General features: G+C 42.7%; 1 protein-coding gene across 7 annotated transcripts in view; it reads left to right on the plus strand.

Annotated features, from left to right (window-relative positions):
* Nucleotides 1-18,516, plus strand: part of GGPS1 (geranylgeranyl diphosphate synthase 1) — a 64,256-nt gene extending 45,740 nt beyond the window's left edge. For 6 of the 7 annotated variants that reach the window (XM_048843824.2, XM_048843826.2, XM_048843827.2 and 3 more), the window contains 2 exons: nucleotides 5,387-5,457; nucleotides 17,326-18,516. In XM_048843824.2, coding sequence (XP_048699781.1) covers nucleotides 5,387-5,457; nucleotides 17,326-18,087 — 833 coding nt within the window. In that variant the 3' untranslated portion in view covers nucleotides 18,088-18,516. The remainder of the gene's footprint in view (nucleotides 1-5,386; nucleotides 5,458-17,325) is intronic. The other variant, XM_048843830.2, reaches the window with a different exon arrangement.
* The last annotated feature ends 328 nt before the right edge of the window (nucleotides 18,517-18,844 follow it).

Consider the following 18,844-nt stretch of genomic DNA (forward strand, 5'->3'; position numbering starts at 1 on the left):
ATAGAAGAGACTCAACCAGGTTATTCTCTTTAGTCCTGCTGGCAGTCCTACTGCACCGTCTTCTGGCGAGCAGCCAGGAGATGAGGATGGCTAGCAGTCCTACTGCACTGTCTGCTGCCAGCCAAAGATGTAAAAGATAGATGGAGTGAATCAAAACAGGAAATATACAAAAGAAATCTGGTGTTCATTTGCTCCCCCCTCCCTCCCTCCTTGAAATAAAGGGTCGACAATCGTTTTGGTGAGGTCTGTCAGGGGCACCTTGAAAAGTTTAATGGAGATTCAGTCCTGCCTGAAATACTGGGGGAGGGATAACTCAGTGGGATGAGCATTGGCCTGCTAAACCCAGGGTTTTGAGTTCAATCCTTGAGGGGGCCATTCTTTGTGACAGTTGTTTTTGTTTCTCCCTGATGAAAAGCCACACCCTTTGTTGATTTTAATTCCCTATAAGCCAATCCTGTAAGCCATGTCATCAGTCACCCCTCCCTCTGTCAGAGCAACAGCAGACAATCGTTCCGCGCCTTTTTTCTGTGAAGATGCCATACCATGGCAGCATGGAGTCTGCTCAGCTCACTTTGGCAATTAGGAGCACGTTAAACACCACATGCATTATCCAGCAGTATATGCAGCACCAGAACCTGGCAAAGCGAAACCGGGCGAGTAGGTGACGTCAGCGCAGTGACGAGAGTGATGAAGACATGGACAGACTTCTCTCAAAGCATGGGCCCTGGCAATGCAGGCCTCGTGTTGCTAACGGGGTAGGTTCATGCTGTGGAACACCAATTCTGGGCCCGGGAAACAAGCACAGACTGGTGGGACTGCATAGTGTTGCAGGTCTGGGACGATTCCCAGTGGCTGCAAAACTTTCACATGCGTAAGGGCACCTTCATGGAACTTTGTGACTTGCTTTCCCCTGCCCTGAGGCGCATGACTATCAAGATGAGAGCAGCCCTCACAGTTGAGAAGCAAGTGCCAATAGCCCTGTGGAAGCTTGCAATGCCAGACAGCTACCAGTCAGTTGGGAATCAATTTGGAGTGGGCAAATCTACTGTAGGGGCTGCTGTGATGCAAGTAGCCAGCGCTATCACTGAGCTGCTGATATCAAGGGTAGTGACTCTGGGAAATGTGCAGGTCATAGTGGATGGCTTTGCTGCAATGGGATTCCCTAACTGTGGTGGGGCCATACACGGAACCCATATCCTTATCTTGGCACTGGAGCACGAGGCCAGTGAGTACATAAACCGCAAGGGGTACTTTTCAATGGTGCTGCAAGCACTGGTGGATCACAAGGGACATTTCACCAACATCAACATTTCATCAACATCATGGCCGGGAAAGGTACATGAAGCTCACATCTTCAGGAACTATAGTCTGTTTCAAAAGCTGCAGGAAGGGACTTTATTCCAGATCAGAAGATAACCGTTGGGGATGTTGAAATGCCTATAGTTATCCTTGGGGACCCAGCCTACCCCTTAATGCCTTGGCTCATGAAGCCGTACACAGGTAGCCTGGACAGTAGTCAGGAGCTGTTCAACTACAGGCTGAGCAAGTGTAGAATGTGCATTTGGACCTTTAAAAGCGAGCTGGCGCAGTTTACTGACTTTTAGACCCCAGCAAAACCAATATTCCTATTGTTATTACTGCTTGCTGTGCGCTCCACAATATCTGTGAGAGTAAGGGGGAGGCGTTTATGGCGGGGTGGGAGGTTGAGGCAAATCGCCTGGCCGCTGGTTACGTGCAGCCAGACACCAGGGCGGTTAGAAGAGCACAGGAGGGCGCGGTACGCATCAGAGAAGCTTTGAAAACCAGTTTCATGACTGGCCTGGCTACTGTGTGAAAGTTCTGTTTGTTTCTCATTGATTGAACCTCCCCCCCCCCAGGTTCACTCTACTTCCCTGTAAACTAACCACCCTCCCCTCATCCCTTCGATCACCGCTTGCAGAGGCAATAGTCGTTGCTTCACATTCATGCATTCTTTATTAATTCATCACACAAATAGGGGGATAACTGCCAAGGTAACCCGGGAGGGGTGGTGGAGGAGGGAAGAACAAGGCCACACAGCACTTTAGAACTTATTGAATGCCAGCCTTCTGTTGCTTGGGCAATCCTCTGGGGAGAGTAACTGGGTGGCCAGAGGAGGCCACCCCGCCACCCCGTTCTTGGGTGTCTGGGTGAGGAGGCTATGGAACTTGGGGAGGAGGGTGGTTGGTTACACAGGAGCTGTAGCGGTGGCCTGTGCTTCTGCTGCCTTTCCTGCAACTCAACCATACGCTGGAGCGTATTAGTTTGACCCTCCAGCAGCCTCAGCATTGAATCCTGCCTCCTCTCATCACACTGCCACCACCTATCAGCTTCAGCCCTCTCTTCAGCCCGCCACCTCTTCTGGTAATTTTGTGCTTTCCTGCACTCTGACATTGTCTGCCTCCACGCATTAGTCTGTGCTCTGTCAGTGTGGGAGGACAGCATGAGGTCAGAGAACATTTCATCGCAAATGCGGTTTTTTCACCTTCTAATCTTTGCTAGCCTCTGGGAAGGAGAAGATCTTGTGATCCTTGAAATACATGCAGCTGGTGGAAGAAAAGAAAAGGGACAGTGATATTTAAAACACATTTTATAGAACAATGGGTACACTCTTCCACAGTAAACCTTGCTGTTAACATTACATACATGGCACGTGCTTTTGTTACAAGGTCACATTTTGCCGCCCCCCCACCATGTGGCTAACTCCTCACCCCTCCCTGTGGCTAACAATGGGGAACATTTCTGTTCAGCCACAGGCAAACAGCCCAGCAGGAACGGGCATCTCTGAATGTCGGCTTAAGAAAAGCACCCTATTTCAACCAGGTGACCATGAATGATACTACTCTCCTGAGGATAACAGAGATAAAGAACGGATGTTGTTTGAACGGCAGCAAACATACACTGCAATGCTTTGTTCTGCAGTGATTCCCGACTATGTGTTACTGGCCTGGCATGGTAAAGTGTCCTACCATGGTGGATGGAATAAGGCTACCCTCCTAAGAAACCTTTTGCAAAGGCTTTGGGAGTACATCTAGGAGAGCTTTACGGAGATGTCCCTGGAGGATTTCTGCTCCATCCCCAGACACATTAACAGACTTTTCCAGTAGCTGTACTGATCGTGAATGCCAGGGCAAATTAATCATTAAACCCGCTTGCTTTTAAACCATGTATACTATTTAAAAAGGTACTCACCAGAAGTCCCTTCTCCACCTGGTGGGTCCGGGAGGCAGCCTTGGGTGGGTTCGGGGGGTACTGGCTCCAGGTCCAGGGTGAGAAACAGTTCCTGACTGGTGGGAAAACTGGTTTCTCCGCTTCCTTGCTGTGAGCGATCTACAACCTCATCATCATAATCTTCCTTGTCCCCAAAACCTGCTTCCGTGTTGCCTCCATCTCCATTGAAGGAGTCAAACAACACGGTTGGGGTAGTGGTGGCTGAACCCCCTAAAATGGCATGCAGCTCATCATAGAAGCAGAATGTTTGGGACTCTGACTCGGAGCGGCCGTTTGCCTCTCTAGTTTTCTAGTAGGCTTGCCTCAGCTCCTTAAGTTTCACTCGGCAGTGTTTGGGTACCTGTTATGGCGTCTGTCCTTCATGCCCTGGGAGATTTTGACAAATGTTTGGCATTTCGAAAACTGGAATGTGGCTCTGCTAGCACGGATTCCTCTCCCCATACAGCGATCAGATCCCGTACCTCCCGTTTGGTCCATGCTGGAGCTCTTTTGCGATTCTGGGATTCCTCTGCTGATGAGCTCTGCATGGTCACCTCTGCTGATGAGCTCTGCACTTGCCTGCAGCTTGCCATGCTGGCCAAACAGGAAATGAAATTCAAAAGTTCGCAGGCCTTTTCCTCTCTACCTGGCCAGTGCATCTGAGTTGAGAGTGCTGTCCAGAGCGGTCACAATGGAGCACTCTGGGATAGCTCCTGGTGGCCAATACCATCTAATTGTGTCCACAGTACCCCAAAATTGACCCAGCAAGGCCGATTTCCACGCTAATCCCCTTGTCGGGAGTGGAGTAAAGAAATACATTTTAAGAGCCCTTTAAGTCGGAAAAAAGGGCTTCGTCATGTGGACGGGTGCAGGGTTAAATCGATTTAACGCTGCTAAAGTCAACCTCAACTCCTAGTGTAGACCAGGGCTTAGTGTTTTTTGGGAGAGATTTCCAGAACACAGGATCAGTGCCTACAAATAGTTTTATAAACTTTTGAAAATATTTTCCCTTCTGTTCAAAATGTGTATTAAGGATCTCTTCGGTATTGGCTCTGTCAGACTATTTCTGCTGCCTTGTTGCTCACCTTTCTGGTGCCAACAAACTAGTTAGCGGATTTCCAGTGCGATGCAGAAACGGAAATAAGTCAAACTCCACTTTTGTTGTCCTGGCTGGAATACAGGCTGCTATGATGGCAGTTAGCCGGGGGAAAAAATAAGACCCGGTATATTGTGGGAGGACCAGCTGCAAATGAAGGGGATGATCAATAAATAAAACATGAGATCAGTGCACTAGCACAGTGGTTCTCCAAGCCGGTCCGCCGCTTGTTCAGGGAAAGCCCCTGGCGCGCCGGACCGGTTTGTTTACCTGCCGTGTCCTCAGGTTTGGCCGATCGCGGCTCCCACTGGCCAACGGGGCTGCGGGAAGGGCGCCACAACCCCTGTTGGCCTGCAGCAATGAACCGCGGCCGGTGGGAGCCGCGATCGACTAACCCTGCGGACACAGCAGGTAAACAAACTGGCGCTCCAGGGGCTTTCCCTGAACAAGCGGCGGACTGGCTTTGAGAACCACTGCACTAGCAGATAAGGTGTTTTGATAGTTAAATGATTGGTCTGACTCTGAAACCTTGTTTTATAACTTGTTACATACCCAAAGAAGTCCTTAATGTTGATTAAATTTAGATTTATAATATTTGTCAGTTGCTGTCAGATTTATATAAGCTACAGACTTGCAGTCTGGCCTTCATCCACCATGATCAACTATATAAACCATTTTACCAATTTAATTACAGCAATGTCTAAGTATAACTTACTGTAACTGATAGCAATATGTAGTGTAGCATTGTTTCTAGATAGCACCATGAGATGTTTAACGTGAGGCCACTGATATAACTAAGCAAGATGCTGTTCGTTCTATACGTTATGGAAGCAGTCCTCCTTTTCCTATTTCCCGCAGTACTTATGCTATTATAATCTGCCATCTTAAGTTAAAACTCATTGGGGACATTGTTACTGATCAACGTTGTTATTGAACCAATATTTCTAACAATTACCACCCACCACTATAAGAACAAGAGGCATGGAATTGTACTGGTATTTTACTTTTTGTCTATTCGATGTCATGGAATTGCCTTCCTCAATATTTAAACCTTTTTTACAGGTAAGCAAGTGAGAACCAAACTGTCACAGGCCTTTAATCACTGGCTGAATGTTCCAGAAGATAAAATACAGGTACCAGTCACTTTCTCTGTATTGCTTAAAAAAGGAGGTATTTTTAAAACTAGAAGAGATAGAGATGATGAATACCGTTAGTTTAGATAGTATTGAATACTGATGAATCCCAAACACTTCCATTTATATTTTGCTGAAGGTGGCTTGACTTGTTGGAAAGCAGTTTGCTATGGCTTGCAGCCTTATGAATTTAATGTTAATAAAAAGGAAAACATCTGCTTATTAACATTACACAAAATGTTACACACAAAAAAGTAACCCCTTGGTGTCTGGCTGTGTGCCCCCGCCATGTGAGTCTGTCAAGTCAAACATTCTCTTCAGAAATCTAGTCTGCAGTGCATTTTTCTAAATTAACTAAATCTAAGGTATAAAAGCTTCTCACTAAATATCTGACTAGATCAATTCTCCAACTCTTATTTCTGACAGTCTTATCCAGCCAGTCCCTATGTTGATTTCATTAGTGACCATACTTCTGTACCTCAATGTTGAGGTTCTTGTTAGGACTGTCGAGATTAAAAAAATTAATCGCACCGTTAAGCAATAATAGAATACCATTTATTTAAATATTTTGGATGTTTTCTACATTTTCAAATATACTGATTTCAATTACAACATAGAATATAAAATGTACAGTGCTCACTTTATATTTTTATTACAAATATTTGCACTGTAATACTTTTTATTTTATTTTATTTTTCAATTCACCTAAAACTAGTATTCAAAAATAAAACACTCAGTCCTACTTCTTGTTCAGCCAGTTGTTCAAACAAACAAGTTTGTTTATATTTACAGGAGATAACGCTGCCCACTACTTGTTTAGTGACACCTGAAAGTGAGAACAGGCATTCGTATGTCACTGTTGTAGCCAGGGTCGCAAGATGTTTGTGTCATATGTGGTAAAGATTCATGCTTTGACCACCATTCTGAGGACATGCATCCATGCTGATGACTGTTTCTGCTTTATAACAATCCAACGCAGTGCGGACCGAAGCATGTTCATTTTCATCATCTGAGTCAGATGCCACTGGCAGAAGGTTGATTTTTTTTTTTTTTGGGTGGTTCGCGTTCTGTAGTTTCCTCATCAGAGTGTTGTTCTTCTAAGACTTCTGAAAGCAAGCTCCACACCTTGTCCCTCTCAGATTTTGAAAGGCACTTAAGATTCTTAAACTTTGGGTCGAGTGCTGTAGCTATCTTTAGAAATCTCACATTGGTACCTTCTTTGCATTTTATCAAATTTGCAGTGAAAGCGTTCTTAAAATGAACATGTGCTGGGTCATCATCTGAGACTGCTATAATACAAAATATATGGCAGAATGCAGGTAAAACAAAGCAGGCAACATATAATTCTCCCCAAAGGAGTTCAGTCACAAGTTTAATTAACACATTTTTTTTAATGTGCATCAGTATGGAAGCATCCTCTGGATGGTGGCTGAAGCATGAAGGAGCATACAAATGTTTAGCATATCTGGCACGTAAATACTGTACCTTGCAATGCTGGCTACAAAAGTGCCCTGCAAACGCCTGTTCTCGCTTTCAGGTGACATTGTAAATAAGAAATGGGTAGCATTATCTCCCGTAAATGTAAACAAACTTGTTTGTCTTAGCAATTGGCTGAATGAGTAGTAGGACTGAGTGGACTTCTAGGCTCTAAAGTTTTACATTGTTTTGTTTTTGAGTGCAATTATCTAACCAAAAAAACCTACGTTTGTAAATTGCACTACAGTACTTGTATGAGGTGAATTGAAAAATACTATTTCTTTTATCATTTTTACTGTGCAAATATTTGTAATAAAAAATAATATACAGTGAGCACTGTACACTTTGTATTCTGTGTTATAACTGAAAACATATTTGAAAATGTGGAAAACATCCAAGAATATTTAAATAAATGGTATTCTGTTTAATCGCAAGATTAATTTTTTTAATCACTTGACAGCCCTAGTCCCTTCATATTCTTTTTTGGGAGGTATACATAGGTCTTTTGTACACCTGCCTTTCACAAAAGCAATGATGATGCAATTTCCTTCGTCAAATAAGAAACGTGATAAGCTGGTAGCACAAGAGTAGTGTTTCACTTAGAAAGGCAATGGAAAAGACCATGAATAAGAACTTAAGAATGGCCATACTGGGTCAGACCAATGGTCCATCTAGCCCAGTATCCTGTGTTCTGACAATGGCCAATGCCAGATGCCCAAGAGGGAATGAACAGAACAAGTAATCATCAAGTGATCCATCCCCTGTCGCCCATTCCCAGCATCTGGCCCAAAGAGTCTAGGGACGCTTCAGAGCATGGTTTTGCATCCCTACCCATCCTGGTTAATAGCCACTGATGGACCTATCCTCCATGAACTTATCTAATTCTTCTTTGAGCCCTGTTAGAGTCTTGGCCTTCACAACATCCTCTGACAGTGAGTTCCACAGGTTGACTGTGCGTTGTGTGAAGAAATACTACCTTTTGTTTTAAACCTGCTGCCTATTAATTTCATTCGAAGACCCCTAGTTCTTGTGTTGTGAGAAGGAGTAAATAACATTTCCTTATTTACTTTCTCCACACCAGTCATGATTTTATAGACCTCTATCATATCCCCCCTTAGTCGTCTCTTTCCCAAGCTGAAAAGTCCCAATCTTATTAATCTCTCATCATATGGAAGCTGTTCTTATACACCTAATCATTTTTGTTCTCCTTTTCTATACCTTTTCCAATTCCAATGTATCTTTTTTGAGATGGGGTAACCAAATTTGCATGCAGTGTTCAAGATGTGGGCATACCATGCATTTATATAGAAGCGTTATGATATTTTCTGTCTTATTATCTATCCCTTTCCTAATGATTCCCAACATTCTGTTTGCTTTTTTGACTGCCGCTGCACACTGAATGGATGTTTTCAGACAACTATCCACAATTACTCCAAAATCTTTCTTGAGGGGTAACAGCTAATTTAGACCCCATCATTTTATATGTATAGTGGGGATTTTTTCCCCCAATGTGCACTACTTTGTATTTATCAACACTGAATTTCATCTGCCATTTTGTTGCCCAGTCATGGCAACTCATGAGACTTTTGCTCTCTGAGTAATGACAAGTTTCTTATTTGACTGCATTTCGGTAACTTGGGAGGAGAAAATAGTATTGCATAGGACAAGCAATTAGAAACCAGTTGGGCCTAACTTTCTGGTGCCCCTCTAACTGCCAGAGCAAGAAAACAGGCAGAAAACAGCAGCCTGTATCAAGAGGCTAGACAACATCTGACGAAGGCCTTTGTCCTCGGCCTCAAATACATCATCACTGGAGGAAGAATAAAAGAGTAAACATTGCTAGCCACATGATACCATTGCTTGGAATGGAGAAAAGAGTAAAAAAATAAAACCACATCACCAAAACACTACTGTTATTAATGCTAAAGCCACAATTCTTCCCACACTAAACTGTGCAAGTCTCTAAGATTTTAGAACCGCAGTCCTTACCTGCTTTTAACTTCTTGTCCCAGCTTCAAATTGAAATTGTTCAATGACTGAGTAATAGTATGTGGCACTACTAACTGGGAGAATCATGATTCAGACTCGTATTTCAAACAAATGGACAGTATCACAGAGCTATTCTGCAGAAATGGTAAATTCATCCATATGACAGGTCAGACACTGTGGGAAAGACCTACACTATACTAGACAAGTCATGGATTCCAAGGAGAGAAGGGACCATTGCAATCATCTCATCCGACCATCTGTATAACACAGAACTTCCTCAAAATAATTCCTAGAGCAGATCTTTTAGAAAAAAACATCCAATCTTGATTTTAAAATGGTCAGTGATGGAGAATCCACCATGACCCTTAGTAAATTGTTCCAATGGCTAATTACCCTCAGTAAAAAAAAAAAATGTACACCTTATTTTCAGTCTGAATTAGTCTAGCTTCAACTTCCAGCCATTGGGTTGTGTTATGTTTCTCTGCTAGACTGAAGAGTCCATTATTAAATATTCCCTATGTCAATTCTTATAGACTAATCATGTCACCCCTTAACCTTCCCTTTGTTAAGCTACTTAGATTCAGCTCTTTGAGTCTATCACAGGCATAGTTTTTAATCCTTTAATATTCTCATGGCTGTTCCTGAACCCCTCCAATTCCTCAACATCCTACTTGAATTGTAGGCACCAGAACTGGACACAGTATAGCAGCAGTAGTTGCACCAGTGCCAAACAGAAGTAAAATAACTTCTCTACTCATAATCAAAAGTCCCGTTTGTGCATCCAAGCATCCTATTAGCTTTTTTGGCCACAGCACCACACTAGGAGCTTATATATTCAGCTGATTATCTACCGTGACCCCTAATCTTTTTCAAAGTCACTACTTCCGAGGATAGAGGCCCCCATCATGTAAGTATCGCCTACATCCTTTGTTCCTAGATGTACACATTTACATTTAGCTGTATTAAAATGCACATTATTTGCTTGTACCCAGTTTACCAGGCAATCCAGACCGCTCGAATCAGTGACCTGTCCTGTCAGTATATTTGAAAATTTAGGAAAAACATCCAAAATATTTAATAAATTTCTATTGGTATTCTATTGTTTAGCAGTGCGACTAAAACTGCGATTTATCGCAATTTTTTTATTGCCATTTTTTTTTTTTAGTTAATCACGTGAGTTAACTGCAATTAATAGACAGTCCTAGTTCCTATGAAGTGTGTGGATAAAGAAATCTGTTTCTGGTTTTTCTGAGGGTGGTATTTTAGGGACAGAATGAAGTTTGGTTGGGTGATCTGAACTTCATGTATTTGCCTACCTTCAGATGTGCTGTTTCTGTAGTGTAATCTTTATTTTGTGATTTCCATTTTCTTCTGTTAATATAAAGCATGGCAGTATTCTTGTTTGCTGAAACAATATTTGTTTCCATTCAAAGTTAGCAATTTAAAAGTCCTATCAACATCCTTGGATTTTAAATGTTTAACTTAGTCAGTGATTGTTCTTGTAGGCCCCTCAAGCAGTGCAGGGATTCCAGTGAAGTGTTGAAGCAATGCAGGAATAGGCCACATTCCTTCTGAGCCAACCTTTCTTCCATGTGGCTTCCTTTTCCCGTTTCCCAATACTACTTGTGCCCAGGTGGCTTCATCGCATTCGTTCACTCCAAACCCACATACACTCTATCTAGTTCCCTGTCAGCTACTCTTCTCCACCCTTCATGAGCATCTGCCCATGGGCGATCCATGTTTTGAAAAGTACATTAAAATGTATAACTTTCAAATGTGTAGTATACTCTTTGGGCATATAGACATAGATTTTTTTTTTATTATTGAGAGAACATCCTGAAATGTTATCACAATACCTGCAGATATCATCTTAAAATTTAGGGAAGGCTAAGACTCCTTAGTAGAATGTGGTTCACAGAAACTTCAGAGAGATCTAGCCCAAAAACGTAATGAACAGCAATGTATGAGTGAAATAAAACTACAACACAAACTTCTGAGTGATTTTCTTATTTTTTTTGGGGTGTACCAAACTTTCCAGAGATTCTACAGTGGGATTATACAGTACATGAAATATCAGGGAGTTGGGTTTTTGTTTTTTTGTTCTTAATTTAAGGGGTAGATTTGAAAATCCTGCTTAGAATGGAAAGCTGGCTTCAGCCTTAGCTTGGAGCAGCTGCCACCTCTCTGTAATTCATTGTGACTCTAACTGCATGAAGCCTTGTAATATGGGGCAGTCCGCAGCATTCAGCTCTTTCTATTAATCCAGTGGTTCTCAGACTTTTGTACTGGTGACCCTTTCACATACCAAGCCTCTGAGTGCAATGACCCCCCCCCCCCCATGAAAAACACTTTTAATATATTTAACAGCATTATAAATGCTGAAGGCAAAGTGGGGTTTGGGGTGGAGGCTGACAGCTCACGACCCCCCCTACGTAATAACCTCATGACCCCCTAAGGGGTCCCGACCCCCAGTTTGAGAACCCCTGTATTAAGCGTTTTTCTTTTGGCTCCAGTAAGGGATCCTACAAGGCTAACTTCTCAGAGCACTGCAGTCTTCAATCTCCTGACTGTTTACCTCTTCCCTAATTTAGCTATCACTTTTAAGCCACTGACAATCAAATTACATCTTCTGACACCTTTTTGTTCTTCACTGGCACCACACTGGCTGTCTTGACCAAATACACTTGTGGATTCATTTAATTTCTTCACCAATCAGCTAAATGTCCGAATCACTTCTGATCAAAAGTGGCACAGTCAAACAACTGTTCACTTACTTAAAGTTTGGACAGAAAATATCATCCTTTTTCATGAATGCTGCATCTTGCATCTCCAAGTCAACATATCACCCACCACCTTCGCCCCATTGCTTGTGAATGCTACTACACTAGCTCCACCGGTTAGGATGGATGAACATTTCTATTAGTCTCTTCTATACTATTGCCATTTCTCTCCTCTAGGGCTTCCCCAAGTCCTAGTTGTCTGATTTCAGAATATGCAAAATTATGTTCTTCTCTCTTTCTCTCTAGTACAAAGAAACACTTCCACACTACCCAATCCTGTCAATTCCACTGTCTCCTTATTTATGCGACTAACCAATTTATTTGAGCATGAGCTTTCGTGAGCTACAGCTCACTTCATCAGATGTATACCGTGGAAACTGCAGCAGACTTTATATGTACACAGAGAACATGAAACAATACCTCCTCCCACCCCACTGTCCTGCTGGTAATAGCTTATCTAAAGTGATCATCAGGTGGGCCATTTCCAGCACAAATCCAGGTTTTCTCACCCTCCACCCCCCCACACAAATTCACTCTCCTGCTGGTGCTAGCCCATCCAAAGTGACAACTCTTTACATAATCAAGTCGGGCTATTTCCTGCATAAATCCAGGTTTTCTCACATCCCCCCACCCCCATACACACACAAACTCACTCTCCTGCTGGTTTCAGAGGAACAGCCGTGTTAGTCTGTATTCGCAAAAAGAAAAGGAGTACTTGTGGCACCTTAGAGACTAACCAATTTATTAGTCTCTAAGGTGCCACAAGTACTCCTTTTCTTTTTACTCTCCTGCTGGTAATAGCTCATCTAAACTGACCACTCTTCAAGTTTAAATCCAAGTTTAACCAGAACGTCTGGGGGGAGGGTAGGAAAAAACAAGAGGAAACAGGCTACCTTGCATAATGACTTAGCCACTCCTAGTCTCTATTTAAGCCTAAATTAATAGTATCCAATTTGCAAATGAATTCCAATTCAGCAGTTTCTCGCTGGAGTCTGGATTTGAAGTTTTTTTGTTGTAAGATAGCGACCTTCATGTCTGTGATTGCGTGACCAGAGAGATTGAAGTGTTCTCCGACTGGTTTATGAATGTTATAATTCTTGACATCTGATTTGTGTCCATTTATTCTTTTACGTAGAGACTGTCCAGTTTGACCAATGTACATGGCAGAGGGGCATTGCTGGCACATGATGGCATATATCACATTGGTGGATGTGCAGGTGAACGAGCCTCTGATAGTGTGGCTGATGTTATTAGGCCCTGTGATGGTGTCCCCTGAATAGATATGTGGGCACAATTGGCAACGGGCTTTGTTGCAAGGATAAGTTCTTGGGTTAGTGGTTCTGTTGTGTGGTATGTGGTTGTTGGTGAGTATTTGCTTCAGGTTGCGGGGCTGTCTGTAGGCAAGGACTGGCCTGTCTCCCAAGACTTGTGAGAGTATTGGGTCATCCTTTAGGATAGGTTGTAGATCCTTAATAATGCGTTGGAGGGGTTTTAGTTGGGGGCTGAAGGTGACGGCTAGTGGCGTTCTGTTATTTTCTTTGTTAGGCCTGTCCTGTAGTAGGTAACTTCTGGGAACTCTTCTGGCTCTATCAATCTGTTTCTTTACTTCTGCAGGTGGGTATTGTAGTTGTAAGAAAGCTTGACAGAGATCTTGTAGGTGTTTGTCTCTGTCTGAGGGGTTGGAGCAAATGCGGTTGTATCGCAGAGCTTGGCTGTAGACGATGGATCGTGTGGTGTGGTCAGGGTGAAAGCTGGAGGCATGCAGGTAGGAATAGCGGTCAGTAGGTTTCCGGTATAGGGTGGTGTTTATGTGGCCATTGTTTATTAGCACTGTAGTGTCCAGGAAGTGGATCTCTTGTGTGGACTGGACCAGGCTGAGGTTGGTGGTGGGATGGAAATTGTTGAAATCATGGTGGAATTCCTCAAGGGCTTCTTTTCCATGGGTCCAGATGATGATGTCATCAATATAGCGCAAGTAGAGTAGGGGCTTTAGGGGACGAGAGCTGAGGAAGCGTTGTTCTAAATCAGCCATAAAAATGTTGGCATACTGTGGGGCCATGCGGGTACCCATAGCAGTGCCGCTGATCTGAAGGTATACATTGTCCCCAAATGTGAAATAGTTATGGGTAAGGACAAAGTCACAAAGTTCAGCCACCAGGTTAGCCGTGACATTATCGGGGATAGTGTTCCTGACGGCTTGTAGTCCATCTTTGTGTGGAATGTTGGTGTAGAGGGCTTCTACATCCATAGTGGCCAGGATGGTGTTATCAGGAAGATCACCGATGGATTGAAGTTTCCTCAGGAAGTCAGTGGTGTCTCGAAGGTAGCTGAGAGTGCTGGTAGCGTAGGGCCTGAGGAGGGAGTCTACATAGCCAGACAATCCTGCTGTCAGGGTGCCAATGCCTGAGATGATGGGGGGCCCAGGATTTCCAGGTTTATGGATCTTGGGTAGTAGATAGAATATCCCAGGTCGGGGTTCCAGGGGTGTGTCTGTGCGGATTTGATCTTGTGCTTTTTCAGGAAGTTTCTTGAGCAAATGCTGTAGTTGCTTTTGGTAACTCTCAGTGGGATCATAGGGTAATGGCTTGTAGAAACTCGTGTTGGAGAGCTGCCGAGCAGCCTCTTGTTCATATTCCGACCTATTCATGATGACAACAGCACCTCCTTTGTCAGCCTTTTTGATTATGATGTCAGAGTTGTTTCTGAGGCTGTGGATGGCATTGCGTTCCGCATGGCTGAGGTTATGGGGCAAGTGATGCTGCTTTTCCACAATTTCAGCCCGTGCACGTCGGCGGAAGCACTCTATGTAGAAGTCCAGTCTGCTGTTTCGACCTTCAGGAGGAGTCCATCTATTATCCCTCTTTCTGTAGTGTTGGTAGGGAGACCTCTGTGGATTAGTATGTTGTTCAGAGGTATTTTGGAAATATTCCTTGAGTTGGAGACGTCGAAAATAGGATTCTAGGTCACCACAGAACTGTATCATGTTCGTGGGGGTGGAGGGGCAGAAGGAGAGGCCCCGAGATAGAACAGCTACTTCTGCTGGGCTGAGAGTATAGTTGGATAGGTTAACAATATTGCTAGGTGGGTTGAGGGAACCATTGCTGTGGCCCCTTGTAGCATGTAGTAGTTTAGAAAGTTTAGTGTCCTTTTTCTTTTGTAGAGAAGCAAAGTGTGCGTTGTAAATGGCTTGTCTAGTTTTAGTAAAATCCAGCCACGAGGAAGTAAACTTGGAGAGTGGTCAGTTTAGATGAGCTATTACCAGCAGGAGAGTGAGTTTGTGTGTGTATGGGGGTGGGGGGGATGTGAGAAAACCTGGATTTATGCAGGAAATAGCCCGACTTGATTATGTAAAGAGTTGTCACTTTGGATGGGCTAGCACCAGCAGGAGAGTGAATTTGCGTGGGGGGGTGGAGGGTGAGAAAACCTGGATTTGTGCTGGAAATGGCCCACCTGATGATCACTTTAGATAAGCTATTACCAGCAGGACAGTGGGGTGGGAGGAGGTATTGTTTCATATTCTCTGTGTATATATAAAGTCTGCTGCAGTTTCCACGGTATACATCTGATGAAGTGAGCTGTAGCTCACGAAAGCTCATGCTCAGATAAATTGGTTAGTCTCTAAGGTGCCACAAGTACTCCTTTTCTTTTTGCGAATACAGACTAACACGGCTGTTACTCTGAAACCTGTCATTATTTATGCGAGGATCCAGTTGAAAGCTGCTGCTGCTTATTTTTTTAAACACCTTCCATGGTGTTCATAGTTCAACTCCAGAAGAAATCATCAGATCATATAGCCCGAGTTCCTGTATATTATAGGCCACCAACACCATCCAGACATCCACACATCTAAATTCAACAACTGAAATTAGACCAAAGTGTTACAACTCTCAGGAGACTGTTACTATGTTCATAGGAAGAGGATAGGAGAGACTGAGATGTACTAATGCCTAAGCCCCATGCAATGGCAGGGAATTAAGTGAAAGATACCGAGTTGATCCTCACAGATTACCTATGCCCAAGATGTAGAGACTAAAACCCTCCAGGGTCACTGCCAGTCTGATATGGGGGACAATTCCTTCCCAACCCCACATATGGTGATCAGATTCTGAGCATGAACCTGAGAGAATTCTCAATACTATCTCAGACCACTGGCCCACCCTGCTCTGTGTCCTATCTCCAGCTGGAGCCATCTGATGCTTCAGAGGAAGGAGATCCAAAAAATGCATTTCGGCAAGGGAGAGAATATCCCTTCCTGACCCCTGCAAGTGACCAGCTGAAGCCCTGAAGCATGAGATTTAGGAACATAAGAGACACAAACTGGAAGGGGAGCCCAGGATGGCTGAGCCCTGCGTCCCCCCGTCCCTCCCCAAATCCATGTTATACAGTCTCACTCATAGAGCTTGACAAGCTCTTTCTTAAAACTAATTAGGTTGTTTGCGCCCACAGTCCTATTGGGAAGCCATTCCAGAAACTTAACTATTCTGATGGTTAAAAACCTTATAATTTCCAGCCTAAACTTATTAATGGTCAGTTTATATCCAGTTGTCCTTGTGGCACTATTGTTGTTTAGCTTAAATAGCTCTTCATCTTCCCTAGTTTTTACCTCCTGATCTATTTATAGAGAGTAATTCTTCTCTCTTCTTGGCCTTCATTTTGCTAGACTAAACAAGCCAACTGCTTAGTCTTCTCTCATAAAATAGTTGTTCCATCTTACCTCGCAGGCCACGCCCCCATCTAATCTACTCTGATTTCATACAGTCTCAATGCTAGCTGGTGTCTTTTCTCTATAGTTTCTGCCATTTTAAACTTGCTTTCCCACTGACTGTTCATCTGCTTCCAAACATCTCATCTTGGAACCACACTTCTCCCTTGCCTGCCTAAAGAGGAGATGGCAATGAGTTGTACTGAGGGGTGAATTATCGTTTTGGAGGGAGGTTATTAGTGGGAGTTCCTCAGGGATTTGTTCCAAGACCAATCCAGTTCAATATTTTTCGGAGTACCTTGGCACAAAAGGCAGGAGTGTACTAACGAAACTTGCTGATACAAAGTTGGGAGGCCTCATCAGTATGAAAGAGAATCAGAATGTTATACAGGAAAATCTGGATGACCTTGAAGACTGGAGTGACAGAAATGGGATGAAATTCAATAGTACAAAAATGTAGATCATGAATTTAAGATCTAATTTCTGCTACAGTCTGGACCCACATCAGTTGAAAACAGAGGAGGACAGACCTGGATATGTTGGTCGATCTCATGATGACAGTGAGCTACCAGTGTGATGTGGCTGCAAAAAAAACAACAAAAAAAAACCAAGGCAAATGCGATCCTAGGTTGTATTGAGGAAGGCATTTCTAGTAGAGAAAAGTATTGATGCCATTGTACGCGGCATTGGTAAGATTTAATTTGGAATACTGTGTACAGTTCTGGTCACTCATGTTCAAGAAGGCCTTTTGCATGAAAATTAGTTTAGTAACAGAGCTCTAGGGAGCCCCTCTCAACAGAGGGAGGAGGTGGACCAACTAAAAATAAGCAAAATACTAGTTAATGCTGTGCAAATGCAAAATATTCCACAAATTTAGAACTTATTTTACAATGTAAGACTTTTCTCTTCTTGTATTATTAGGTTATTATTGAAGTGACAGAGATGTTGCACAATGCCAGCTTACTCATAGATGACATTGAAGATAACTCAAAGCTACGACGGGGCTTTCCAGTGGCTCATAGCATCTATGGAATTCCGTCTGTAATAAATTCTGCTAATTATGTGTATTTCCTTGGCCTACAGAAGGTTTTAACACTTGATCACCCAGATGCTGTGAAAGTGTTCACTCGTCAGCTGCTGGAACTCCATCAGGGCCAGGGTTTGGATATTTACTGGAGAGATACATACACCTGTCCTACAGAAGCAGAGTATAAAGCCATGGTACTACAAAAGACAGGTGGTCTCTTTGGATTAGCTGTGGGCCTCATGCAGCTCTTTTCCCATTATAAAAGAGACTTAAAACCACTCCTTAATACACTTGGGCTCTTCTTCCAAATACGAGACGACTATGCTAATTTACACTCCAAAGAATATAGTGAGAACAAGAGTTTTTGTGAAGATTTAACTGAGGGAAAGTTCTCATTCCCAACTATTCATGCTATTTGGTCCAGACCTGAAAGCACTCAGGTGCAGAATATTTTGCGTCAAAGGACAGAAAATGTAGACATCAAAAAATACTGTGTACATTACCTTGAGAATGTAGGTTCCTTTGAGTACACTCGACAAACGCTGAAAAAGCTTGAATCTGAAGCATATAAACAGATTGAGTCACTTGGGGGAAACCCTGAACTTGTAGCACTAGTTGAACACTTAAGCAAAATGTTCAAAGAAAATGAAAATTGACTTGTTCTTTGGGGAGGGAAACTTTAAAACCAGCATGTATTAACTAGACTTTCTTACTAAATCCATGTAAAGAAAAGTGTAGAAATGATGCTTATTTAAAATTACTTATTACTGCTACATTATAGAAACTGCTATATTAGACATCATGTAAATAGTAATTGAAAGGTATTTGTATACATCACAAATTATCTCTGCAGCTCTAATTACAACTGCTTACAAAATATTGCATAAAGAAATAAACTTGCATAGATCTGTTAAAGGTAAAATTGTTAATTTTAGTTTTTCATGTGAATCTTTCAGTTGTAATCTCCACGGCACAGTCAGTAGTATTTATTTTAGCTGTAGTGTTTGTGTCCTCTAAGAACATTGCAGGTTTTAATTTGAGATGGGTTTGACTACATTTTCATATTAAAATTAATTTGCCCTGTTTAGGAGCTTTTGTATTATTTTTAAACATGGAGATTTAGGTAACCCTTTTGCAATATATTCATTGTCCTTTTTAAAGTTAACAAAAATATGTTTTATTAAAGTGGAATGGAAGGAGAAGGAAGGCTCCACAAAGGTCAATGACTTTTTCTGTACAACAAACTAATCTAGATATGTCACCACAGAGCCAGATGTGGGGAATGGTGGTATAATAGGCAAATCAGTGTTGCAAAATGGATTTGAAATAATGAGTTATTTTAATATGAATCATTCAGAGCCGTAGCTTGGCCAACAAGGGCACAGGCATTGTCAATTCAAGTGGAACTAACAC

The sequence above is a fragment of the Caretta caretta genome, chromosome 3 (assembly GCF_965140235.1).
Source record: "Caretta caretta isolate rCarCar2 chromosome 3, rCarCar1.hap1, whole genome shotgun sequence".
In the NCBI taxonomy this organism is placed as follows: Eukaryota; Metazoa; Chordata; order Testudines; family Cheloniidae; genus Caretta; species Caretta caretta.